This window comes from Channa argus, chromosome 2 (assembly GCF_033026475.1).
Source record: "Channa argus isolate prfri chromosome 2, Channa argus male v1.0, whole genome shotgun sequence".
NCBI lineage: Eukaryota > Metazoa > Chordata > Actinopteri > Anabantiformes > Channidae > Channa > Channa argus.
In genome coordinates, this window is record NC_090198.1 from 23,949,513 (window position 1) to 23,962,494 (window position 12,982).

A 12,982-nucleotide genomic window follows, 5' to 3' on the forward strand; every position below is an offset into this window, starting at 1 on the left:
TCTAATAAGTGGGTGTAGCTGCCTGTCAGTCTGACAGCTTCGCTCAGAGAAGACAAAACATTAATAAATAAATAAGGAAAACAGTCTCGGCCTCCCACTCCCACTCAGTCTCCTCTGGTTTATCATACTCTATCCAACCATCCTGTGGGGCCAGAACCGCGCTGCAGAGTCTGAGCTCCAACGTGCTACACTGCAATCAAAAACACCTGGCCTCAGGGCTTGGAATGGTCACAACATTACAGCATATAAACAAGCCAACTGCTCCATATAGGCCCCATAATTGTTGGGCTGACGAGGATTTCTCCCTTTTTTTCACTGCATGGCTCTTTTATTTCATTTACGAATACAGCAATATGTTGTTTTCTTTAAGAAAAACAATATATTTCATATAATTGTAATCTAGTTTAAAACTTTATCTTGTATTCTATTAAAATTACAGAAATTACCTGGCAACTAAAGTTGCCAGTAAATAACTGGTAATAGTTCAAAAAACAATAAGTTGGTGTAAAATGTTTTTACAGGTAATTTTTCCTTTTTACAATAGCAGCCTATACAATACATATTCAGAAATGTTTTAAATGACACCATAGTGTAAAGGTAATCTAAAATCGTCATTGCAAAACAAACAAACAAACAATCAAATGGTATTAAAAATCAATAGTTTTAAATAGCTTTAAGAACATGAGATGAGTCCTCATCTTTTGTACACTATAGGACTCAAAGCCATTTAAGTCCACTTTCCTGAGAAAAGAGACACAAAGATTGACTGTTGTTTTCTTCTTATGGCATTTCCCATTTCCCATACTGACCAACTTTAGCGTGGGAGCCACTTGTTGCATTGGTTCCAGTGAAATACCTGAAAATCACAAAATTACGTAAAAAGTCAGTTGACAAAACTGAACACTTCATTCTTGTCATGACTGTGTAAGTTACTGAGCAATATTGATGTAGTTGTATCAACCTAAACTGTGGTTGGATATTTCTCAAGCAGCCCCAGCTTGAGTGGACAACAGCAAACCACTGCACCAACATACCATTTAGTACTCATCATTACAAATATTGTTCCCAAGGTTTAAATGTCCTTCAGCAGTTGATCTACATTGCTGCTGCTGTTCTTGTTGATGTGGAGATGTTGGAAATTCTTTAACAAAATTACTTCTTTCAAACTGGTGTAAGTCTCCTTAATATCCTCATGAACGCTGCTAACTTAGCATTTTTCCACTCACAAAAACCACAGTTAAGAGATTCTGACTCCCTAAATGAGCGGAGTTTTACTGTTTATCTCCATTTTAGAATATCTGTCACTCATTTTCTGGCTGGTTCAATTTTAGGCTGGGATTTCGATAGTTTCTTTAATCGAACTTTTTTCCTGACTCCTCTCTTCACTCTGAGATATGAAACATCTGTTTTAAATATATGACCGAGCATAAAGCTTCACACAGGTCAGGAGCTGTGGAGTCACCTTCATGTTAACCAAAGCAGCACTAAACGGTTTAACTGCAACTGAAAAATAATTTTCGACATGCAGGGCCGGAGTCATAACCTGGGAGCTAATGGCTGCTTCATGTGCTCAAAGCTACAAACAAACAGGACGTGGAGGTCGTTGGAGGACTCGGGATCTCTGGCTGGTGTCTGCACATCGGACTGTAGCTGTAGCAGGCCGGAGGCTTCCACCGCTCACACGGTCCAGGCTGTTACTCGCTCCTCTCTGTGAAAGAAATGCAAATGTCTCGTCCTCAGTAACTTCTGCCACATAAACGCTCACAGACTGTCTGACACCGAGCTAGTTTTAACTTTAGACAGTAGCTAATAACAGTAAATCCACCAAAGCTATGCTAAGGTCGCTAGCATGCTAACGCGCTAATTAGCATTATAAGCCTCTTTGCCCTGTAACTGAGCAGCCAGCAGCGTCAGTCTGCAGTGTTGCTCGGGTCATAACAGCTTAATGAAAACAATGGGAAACTACAGTCACTCTTACAAATAAGACAATTTTGATCTCACCAAAGAAATTACTGTTGCTCCTCTGCTTCATCAAACGCTCTTTTTCCTAGTTCAAATTCAACCGCCAAAATCAACAGTATTCGGCTGTTTTTCAGAAGTTATTGTGAAAAATGCTGTAATCAGCTGTAATTGTTTTTTTTTTTACCCATGATTCATTGCAACGTCCAGTTAAACTTTGTAAAAGGACAGAACAAGAAGTTACTGTAGCATTTATAGCAATTTGTTACAGTGAACTTATCGATGGACGTCAAGTGATTTCCAACATGGGATGTTGTCAAATCCAGGGGCATGATTTCACTCGAGTAGTAATGAAAAACAATATTATGTTGTTTTGGTCCACCCTCTTTTCTGGACAGCTTTAGATTGATGTCACAAACAACATTGGCCAAGCAATTACACCTTAACACGCTGGTATACCACGAGTGACATTACCCAGAGTTTTACAATGCTGCAGGGACGTACAGGATACACTGAGACACTCAACAATGTTTTCCACTTGCTTTGGAGATACCCACTCTAACATAGGATATCATTTAAAATTGGCAGATGTATCAAAGTGTGTGACTTTATTTAGTTTAAGAGACTCAAATGACAATGTGGAAGTTTATACTATAAAACTGACAGGGAGAGCAGGTTTCACCAAATACAAGACGAGAGGAGTAAACAATGACTGAAAAGAAAAATACAAGTTGGACAAAAGTGCATTGTTGTTGTAACATTAATAGGGATACAAAAATAAGAATTTTCCTCCTCATTATGACCAAGCTGCCGGGCAAGGTCTCTGGTTTCTCCCCCCTGCTGTGCCCTGGCACCCTGCAGCATCCCCACAGAGACGGCTTCCTTGCCGTGATGAGCTTTTGACAGGCCCCAAAACAGCCTGCTTAATGCTGTGCCAGGTCAGACATGGAGCGCCTGGGATGCTGGCAGCTTCTTGGCCCACACCATATGGGCCTCAACCCATTTTACCCCTCCTTTTCTTCCTCCTCTGTCTCTCTCTCCACCCTTTTCTTTCTGGTTCCTCTGGATTGTTATGCAAAGCTTTCCAAGCAGAGATTGTGGGAGTTCTTTCAAGCACAGATGTATCCACATAATATTTGTACAAACTCCCATCGCAGCAAGGAAGATAGGTCTGGACCGAGAGCTGCAGTCATCTGGGCTGAGCAGCCAGGTGCAAGGCTGCAGCCTCACCTGGGACATGCACACCTGTGGAATCAACCCATAACTTTAGCTTATTGTCACGAGCAACTGCTGAAAGCTGCGGATATTCTGGATTCTCTTGGAGAGGCTGATTTACAATCCATAACAATCTTGGTTAATATAAGTTGCTTTATTAGAATTCATTGACTATTAATTATATGTAAACTAGCTATTTAAAAAACAAAGAAGAAAGTAATATAGCCTCAGTGATGTGTCTTACATCAGTAAGTATTTTTTTTTTCCTAATAGCAGGAAAACTTGACAATGAATTTCAGGTTACAGAATCAGAGACCAAAGAAACACTACTGCCATCCAGTGTAGAACAGTGAGCACTGCCAGCAGAGACGTAACCACGCAGTCCATCTGCTACAAGACGTGACTACATAAGGATAACTCATCACAGTGATACCATGCCTTTTCCATTTGTGGTCAGTTTTATGGCTTTTGAACTGTAAACACTGCTCCCAAGAAAAGGAAACACATAATGCTTGTGTTGTGACATTCTTATCTCACAGAAACTCAGTGGGGTCCTTTACTGCGCTCACAATAAATCAGTCAATTTACATTTGAAAAAAAGGTGTTTAATAAATGAAAACTGTTTGTCCATTTTAGATGCTTGTTTATTTTCTGAAAGAGAAGCTCATTTTAACGGTTTTAAAAGCGATTTAAGACATAGGCTGAGGTAACTAAAGGCAAAAAGAAAGCTTTGTTCCCAAACATGTGAAAGAGGATTTTCATAACCAGCAATTCATCATGAACTCAAAACACAGTGGGCACACACAAACACACTTGCTTCATACACAAATAGCTCATGATTATAGACAGTGAGTTTGTGTAATGAATCCTACTGTAAAAGGAAAATTGGAAAAGAAGAACTTTGAGGGACTAGAATAAAAAGAGCCTAAATAAATGTTTTCATATTTCAGCTCGTAATAATGGTTTAGTTCACGATGAATCATACAAGCCACAAATTCGTGGCTTATATGATTCATCGTGAACAATACAGATGTATTGTTCTTTGGCCAAACTCCTGTTTGAATGTTTACCAAACTGGCTGCTTGAAGTCCATTTACATTTAGCACATTTCTGTAACAGTAAGGCAGTAAGGTAACAGTAAATATTTAAAAGCAAAGCCAAAATTATTTCAAAAGCACCGTCTTGTCTATTTCAATCTGCTTCACGTTTTCAGGCTGTTCACCTTAATGTTGGATCATATTTAGCACAATCTGACAAGTGAATCCTGCTGCTGGGACAACAGAAACAACCAGCTTTTGTTTTGACAGAACATATAGAAGGTCTAAACCAGAAGGACCAAAAGGTCTGTCCTAGATTAGCTGAGGTCTACCTACAGTTGTTTCAGGTAGACGTGTGAGGACAGCACTTTAAGTGCCCAAGATAAATAGCCTCTTACTCTAAACATGTTTAAAAATTAAGTTTCCAAGAAAAAGAAAAAATTCACAGGTCCCCAAAACTATTAACTACTAGATCATTAATTACCTTATAGAGATGTAGGAAATGTGAGACATTGAAAGTCAGGTTGTTTACCAGTTGATTATGTTTATAGCGATTTTAGGAAATAATGAAATATTAGAGATTCTTTCGTAATTACAAATTCTGAAATAAGTCTATAAAGAATATCAGATTGCAAAGTAGTATTTCGCAGGTTTAAAACATTGGTATTAAAAGTACTGGTGGGACTGATGTGTGTCTATAGACTCTCCAAAATAATAGTTGACAGGTTAACGGACTAGCGGTGCACTAATATGAGGAGCAGTGGAGAGGATCTGAATAGAGCAGAAAAAGATTGGAGCTTATATTCATAATTCCCTTATGGAAAAAAACTACAAACTCATCACGATTTGTATTAATGTATGAATTTCTAAGTTTATCCAAACAGTCTTTTTTTTTTCCAATTGTTCATTTTTAGTCTCTGGGTTGTTTTTGTCTCGCTATCCATTTTGGTAACAATATATGTTTATACATGTGTATGCACACACACACTATATTTTAAAATTGTTTAGACCCTAGTCACGTAGTGATTAGGTTTTTTTGTCTTTTTATTTATTTTTTCTGTTAAATATCTGTTTTTCATGATTTAATCTATTTCTAGTCATTTTTATCAATTTTTGATATTTTTTCTCTTTGCAGTCATTTTATGCATTTTAAATAAGCTCTGTGACTTTTTAACAAGACATAGGGGCTTTGGCCTAGAGGCCCACTGACCTCTCATGGCACAGGGCCCACGCCTGGTAGGTCCATCCAGTAAACCTTATAAATTATTACGGTTCCCACTACAATGAATTTAAATCTTCAAGAATTTAAATGCAGCAATTGCAGGAAGTACAGTACTGCCCTCTGAAAACATTTACGTGCAAAAACTAGCCAGGTCTGTTGGATGTTAAAGAAAAAAAATCTTAAGAATGTAATAAAACACATTTTATACAATTTGCACTCACTGACAGACACCTTTGTTTTTTTTCCTTAAACAGATTTACCCAACTTGGGAATATTTTCCTATCTTTCTATAGTGGAGAGACAGCTGCAGGACTGTGAATGCTGCAGCCACATATCATGATTCCTAGAGGAGTCGACAGTCCTGACATAAACTATGCACAGGCTTCCTCTGACAATCGTTTCATGGTGAGATTACTGGAGACCTCAGCATCTCAGTCCTGTCAGGAAGGTATTGACCTTCCTTGCCACTTCATCAAGAAATCCCACACACACAGGGTTGTTTGTTTCTCAGTCACAGCTCATCCCATTTGCATATAAAACAGTATTGAAGCACATTAGCTGCAAAGTTTGATTATATGAGAAATTGTTACACTAGTTAGCAATACTTGCTTTGTTGTCCTGTCACCATAACCATTTCCCATATTTTAAGCTACAATTAACTGCGACTTGTTGCATGGGGAGTTTGTCCTAGTGAGTGCACAGTGGATAGCCCTTGACATGTCAGTGTGCTAACACACTTAACTAGCAGTAACTATGTTTGGTCATGAACCAAAGTCTTGGACAAATTCAATCTGACGAAGCTGCTGGAAGAAACAGGCTGATACAATTCAATGTGACAGTGACATGAATGTCTTTAACTCATCCAGTAACTGTTTCACTCATTCATCTTCTTGGCACCATGAATGTCTGCACAAAATGTTGTTGCAATTTAGAAAATAGTTGTTGAGAGTAACAGACTATCGCCACCCCTATAGCCATGCTACTACTATGGCTGAAAGAACTGCTTTACTTCATTCAGTTCTAGTGTAGTAAGAGCTGGGAAAGCTGGTTCTAATTGGAAAGAGGAGATAGTCTGTAACCTTATCTGCACAAAGCTGCTGCATTATTTCATCTCCTCATGTGCCCTGAAAAATGACAAATACATCAGAGAATGGAAGAAGAATGACCTCAGACTTTGTAATTCGGCAGACACAATCCAGTCATTCTGCTCAGGGCATAGCTCGTGTTTAACGCCAGTCTATACATCATACTGTATATCTAATTTAAAGCTGAGCTGACTCGCCTTTGAAGAGGCAGTTTTGAAATCACATCCCAGTTTTCCCCTCCCAAACAGCAAATTATTTCTACTCCCACGGGATGTGCGATTTCGGACTCAGCGTTGGAGCAAATCACTTACAGACTACTTCACGAGGAGCTTATTAATCTGAGACAAAGGGCTGGGGATTCAAGTTGAAGTATAAACAACCTCATCATCAATGGACAATAGAAAAAAAAGCTTTGGCTACAGAGTGAGTGTGCTTGGTTCCACCTCAACAACATCAAAATACATTCAAAGTCAGGTTTGATGCCAGATACAACAACAACAACAAAAAAAAAAAGCTATAGCAAAAACGTGCCCCATAATTGGTAACAGTCTCTGAAATTATGTAAGCAAGGTAGGCTGTAATTACACCCAGCACAATGAGGATCTTCTGTGAGGCCTCGTGTATTTGTTAAGGGACGTCACCATACGGCCACTCTAGAGCCCATCAGATACTATGACTAAACACAAAGCAATCAGACCATTTTTTTCTATAAAATATCTCCCACCAATACCCCAGCAACAATTACTAAAAGGTTATCAAGGGGCATCTACCGCCAGACTGTGACCTATGTGAACCCACCCTCATTTCCCCCAAAACTTCCCTTAGTGCCTTATTCCTTCCTCATTAAATCCCTGACAGCCTGCAGTGAGAGTTGGAAGAGAGCTGATGGGAAAGGCAGTTTGGAAACACGATGAATGTAGTTGGCAATTCTTATACAGCACATATTAGCAAAGTTGAGAAATGTATTTGCCATGTTGCATTAGCTTGCTGCCGTCCCATCATCGCCAGCCATTCCCAGCAACAACATGAACCAAATGTGCTCCAGATGTTTCAAACATCAAGCTTCAATATTTCGCTAGCCCTGCATTAATCTTATCAAGTGTGTCCCAGATCCCTGCTTGATAACAACTCACAAGATTTCACAAATATCAGTGCCTGCAGCTGACTGTAGCTTCACTAGAAAATGGAATAGCTCTTAACTTCCAGTTTGCATCGATACAGTTTCTCTTCAGAACATGTAAACTGTGGCAAATGGATTAATTCATGTGCAATCAAAACTGTCAGGTATGTAAAAGACTTTTTTATATAACTAAGAAAAACTAATGAATAATATTTAACAGATAGATCTCGCTGAGAAAACTGATTTGGAATTTGGAAGCTGATGTCTGCAATTTGGCAAAGTCATCCGACTACCAACACAAAATGACCACCTAAACAAACAAACATTTAGAAAATCAGATGTATTTATTCAGTTCTGTTACAATTAACATCTGGAGACTATCCGCAGGCTCCTCTCAAGTTGTAATCAGTCACTATTGTGCCAAAACAGGCTGCTCCACCTGCTGATTAGCTTTCAGTGCATGAAGCTATTGCTGCGCTACAATAGAAATGTCAACATACAATACTCTCAGCCTCATTATCCATTTGAGTATTCTTATAAGAAATATTTCTTTCATTATGCTGCCCATGCTTCACATTTAGCATTTCAGACTGCTAATCAACAGCAGGTAGTAATCCTGCAAGACACTGAAACAACTGAACCCCAAATGAACTGAATGACAATTAAGTAAGCCAGTTTCTCAACCTGCCATTCAATTTCCTGAGCTGAGTCTGGGATACCAACTATGCCTTCACACCATGCAAAGACCCCTTTCCTTCTCTTAAGAATCCTTGTCCTTGGAGTGAAAATCCTATTTAATGGGTCCTGATTGCGAGGTCCAAAGCTTGTTTCTCTCAAGGCCAAGGTCACGCTGGTTTCCCCAGCTCTGGCCTTCAAGGATCAGTCTTCCTCTGAGGAGAGCTGGGCTCCTTCATCGCAAACTTCTCTGTAGGCAGCCATGGGGCCACCATCAGGAGTGTAGCTCCCCATGGAGACCTTCAATCCCTCAGACAGTTTTTGGGCTGCCAGCTTGGCCTGCAACTCCTGAAATTAAACACAACATGGAGAAAGAGTTGACATGAATAGGCTGGTAAACACTAAACAAGCACAGCCACAGCCATTAAACCCTTAAACAAAAGTGTGACTGATAATAAGCTGAACAGGACTCTGTAAGTTGACAGCAGCTCACTCTAAAGTCAGTACTGTGGATGGGAGGTGACACATAGTGCCTCTGCTGGCTGCATGCTGCCCTCTAAAGCTGATGGCAGGTCTTTGCAACACAATTGTACAATGATGTCTAATATTAGTTATAAAATCATAATGGGTCAAACAGACTACACTTTAATGTTTATGTCATCAACAACTGTTAATGAAATACAAAACAATATAATAAAATAATAATTAAAATAAGGTTTGATAGGTAGCAGATTTCCAAATAGGAGAAATGCATAAAGATTTTGAAATCTTTTTAGCAAACATGCTAAATTATGCCATCCATCTAATGTGGACACACATTTTGATACAGAATGGTGTGTTATAAAGTCACCATTGTATAATTGTATTTGTTAATTAATTAATCTATTCACCTGAACGATATATCAACACCAAACTTACTACTACTACTAATTAATTTGCTTCTATTGTGATTAAAATAATTTTAATAGCTTTGCACATGATGTATTTTTTAAGTAGGTGTCAAGATTATTAAAAAAGACAGGCAAGTTCTATTTTATAGGCAAAAATGTATTTACTTCACATCTACAGTAAGTTAAAAGTTATTTTGTTTTACTTATAAAACTAGAAAAATTACTGTGAATGCTGTAGATTACGGCTGTGTTCAGAACACTGTCAGCACTGTAGGGAAAGGTGCAGCCCTCTTAATTATTTTAATGAGGCTGGCAATGGAAGGGGGTCCAGCAAAACCAAATCCAGTGTCTTTTAGCAAAACATGGCCAATCAAATATGTAAAAGTGCGCATTTCTTGAAGATTACTACTCTTAACATAAAACCTCATATTTCTACTCATGATTGTGATTTCTAAAATGACAAAACGATACTGATAAACTTTTTTTATTTCCTTTCATCCTATCCTGTTATTTCAGGGTCACCACAGTGAATCATTTGTCCGCATGTTGATTTGGCACATTTTTTACTTTATTCTGACGCAGACCTCCACCATTTCAACCGGGCTTGGGACCGGCACTGCATGGATGGGGATGGGCTATTGGGGGTTTAGTGTGTTGTCCAGGGACACTTCGACTTGCGGTCGGGAAGAGTGGACCTCCAATCCTATGGTCGGTAGGCGGCCACTCTATCAACTGTCAACTGACCCCTTTGACAAAACTCCAGTAACATTCGTTATTTCTAATTCACCATGAATGACAAAGTCATTGAAATATTGTTATCTCAGCCTTATCAAATTCATTCAAAGATAAAATGGGATTTTGCCAAGTGCTTGCCCCCTCAGTTTCCCTTTTCAGACTGTCTACTGTTATATGTATACATTGTATGTACAGTAGGGCTAAGTTTGTGTGCATGTGTGTTTGTGTGGGTGGAAGGCCTGGCTGTACTAACTTGCTGCTTCTTCATTTGTTCTTTGAGAAGGATGGCCGACTCTTCCAAAGACAGAAGCTGGGCTGGATTGTGGTGGAGAGGAGGGAGTTTTGCTGCTGTGATGTCATCCAGGTGTTTTCTGTCCTGCTCCCTTCTTGCCTGTGGAGTAAGTGGCGACGAACCTCCAGAAGACTGATTAGGTGATGAAGATCCGGACGACAAAACATAATTTCTATGGGGCAACCTTAATAGAAAACACAATATTTACAATCAAACGGAGAATTTTACCGAATAAAATCCAAAAAAAAAAAAATAGTAATAATCACAGTGTAAAACAAATTCCACTTACTGATTTGGTTTAAATTTTTGCTTCCTGGGAGCTGAGGTTCTCTCAGATTTTTCCAGGACAGTGAAATAGTGAGTCTTTTCTGTTGTTTCCTTTCTGAGAAAGTAATTATCTTTTGCCGTGCTGTTTAATGGGTTTGTTGGCTCATTACTGAAACCAGTAATGGTTTTAGAAAGTCTGACCCTTTCCAAGGCCTCCACAAGCTCCCCCTCTTTTGTCTGATCAGAGTTCAAAGAGGTCCCAGCAGCAGCCGTTACCATGGCTTCACCAGCAATCGATTTGGAGACAAACTGGTCCTTCTGCTCAACAAAAGTGGTGCTTTGATGCACATCAGCCAAAACAGGTGATGCCTCCCTTTCCTGCACTGCATCACCTGCAGCAGTGTCACTTTGCCTGTTTTGACCAAAGAATGCTGGTGTGTTGGGGATAGCACTCTGTTGCATAGTGAAAGCCTGTTGGTACTTTGACTGTACTTCTGTCCTCACAGCAGACACCAAGCTCTGTCTCTTCTCCTCTTCATCGTGGTGTTCAATGGCAAGACGCACCTTCTCCGCAAGTTCTGCGATCTTTTTCCCTTTGTCAGGAAGAGTTTGGATTAACCTCCTGCCAACAAAACAAACCCATTATTTTGTGCTCAATACAAAACATTCATTTACAATTGAGATAGAAGACTTTAAACAAATCACCCAAAAACAAACTGTTGGACTGTTCTGGAATGGTGTACTTCCAAAGTATTCTCCAATGTACTATTTTGATTAAGTTGCTCTAAACTTTTACCAATCAGATGAAAGTTACTGAAAAGACAAATAGCATCTGACTGCTATCACTCTTCTTGTTCTTCCTTCATTTCTTAACAAATCTGTTATTTCGCTTAAGTCGTTTCATGTCAGACTTATGTAATCAGACTCAGTTGGTTTACTCTATTACTATCAGGTTTATTACTTTTATGTATCAGTGGCACCAAACTTTTTTGCTTTTATTTTTTAAGATTATCTACAGTATGTAAAACTTCGGACACACATTGTAGGTAGAAGGAAAGTCATAGTGATCAGTTCTGTGTAATAGCTCAGTCACAATGAAGTTATGGTACTTGTACAGTGAAGTCATCATGTCCTTTCTTTTAGTTATTCCAGCCATTAACTGTTAAAACAACAGCAGAGCTACTCGGAGACTTTAAGTGCCTCTTTGACCCATGTGTTAACTTCTACCCCATCTTGCCCCTGTAATGAGTCACAGACATGACGTTGCGTTACTTAAAAACTGTGTGGTGTATAGCTTTAAGTTACCTGTTGGAGAGTATCTTTTCCTGTCGAAGTAGCAATTCTTGGAGCTCTTCTCTGCTCTTCTTCCTCAGGTCTCCCACCTGTCCCTGGCGCTCTGTCCAGGACGAGGACATTACTGTTAGCTAATGACAGTTAGCTAATATAGCCATTCGTAAAAAACATGGGCAAACGTCCCAGTTTACCATTTAGTATATTTAGTCTCTAGTTATACGTTAACCGACTGAAAACAGTACCTGTTAACTGACTATTCAGTGGTTACAAAGCTTTAGAAACTTTTAAGAGTCGGATTCACTTCATCAAGACATTTTAAAAGCGGGATACTTCGTATTCTTCTTCTTCTTCTACGGCGGAAATACACACGTTGAACGGAACTCTAGCGCCCCTCAGTGCAGGGCACTGTAGTGCACCACAGCCGGTTAATGTCACCTGGCGCCCTCTGGTGGACACATGATCTCGATCAAAGTAAAGATCAACATTTCATGACGAGCATCTTCTTGTACAATAGGCCTAAATACAACATGGCATCCGTAAAAGGACCAAAACACGTTTGACTCCAAGCCAAACCATAAAAAAAATGCCACTTAAAACCTGAATTCAAACTATTCGCAAATGACCATTGGCATGCAGAGGTTTTCAGGGGCAGGGGCTCAAAATAAATAAGGGACATCAGTGATAAGCTAATTTGAACTATCTTCTAATATTACAATTATTAATATTATAGATATCCGTAGTATTATATCCTTAAGAGAAGTGAGTATTAGTCTGTTCACTTTTTTTTTTTGCCAAACTCAGTGCAGTCATTAAAAAGCAGCATGGGTCAGTCACTAGCTGGAGGTACAACTGTGTTCATAAAAGTGAAGCGAATAAATGTGAATTGTGAAACAAAAGTGAAGCACTAAAGCAAACATTTATATAAAAATATTACAATATAGGGTCTAACACGAAGCAATGCATTACTAAACAGTAGATGGGTGCAAAGGAACAGTTAAAAGTTCTAGCAGAGGCTGATCTACATGGAGCTCCAGGCAAACCACTGAAGGGGCTGAATGTTGTAGTTGGTGCCAAATATAAATTTCAAAACGGATGCTTTCATTTCAACTTGTCAGACTTCTACATGTAAACTTGTCTGAAACCAGTGCAGTCACTCTAAACAAGTTTCAGTGTCTTACATTTTCCACAGCTG

General features: G+C 39.2%; 1 protein-coding gene across 2 annotated transcripts; it reads right to left on the minus strand.

Moving 5' to 3' along the window:
- Positions 1-3,757: 3,757 nt before the first annotated feature.
- Positions 3,758-12,158, minus strand: polr2m (RNA polymerase II subunit M). 2 transcript variants are annotated; one of them, XM_067485872.1, is made up of 4 exons: positions 11,803-12,158; positions 10,520-11,119; positions 10,192-10,402; positions 3,758-8,661 (listed from the first exon to the last, which is right to left on the minus strand). In XM_067485872.1, exons 1-4 carry the CDS (start codon positions 11,910-11,912, stop codon positions 8,518-8,520), a joined length of 1,065 nt encoding a protein of 354 aa, XP_067341973.1. In that variant the 5' UTR covers positions 11,913-12,158; the 3' UTR covers positions 3,758-8,517. The 2 variants fall into 2 exon arrangements, with proteins under 2 accessions (XP_067341973.1, XP_067341964.1); XM_067485863.1 differs by having other exon boundaries at positions 10,192-10,414; positions 11,803-12,157.
- Positions 12,159-12,982: the final 824 nt, after the last annotated feature.

What these genes read in the sequence shown, in the direction of transcription:
- polr2m (XM_067485863.1), bottom strand. Translation starts at nt 11,912, where the DNA reads ATGTCCTCGTCCTGGACAGAGCGCCAGGGACAGGTGGGAGACCTGAGG. An exon ending in CAAAAATTTAAACCAAATCA is followed by an intron (nt 10,415 to 10,519) that starts GTAAGTGGAATT and finishes TTTTCTATTAAG; the next exon opens with GTTGCCCCATAGAAATTATG. An exon ending in AACAAATGAAGAAGCAGCAA is followed by an intron (nt 8,662 to 10,191) that starts GTTAGTACAGCC and finishes GTTTAATTTCAG; the next exon opens with GAGTTGCAGGCCAAGCTGGC.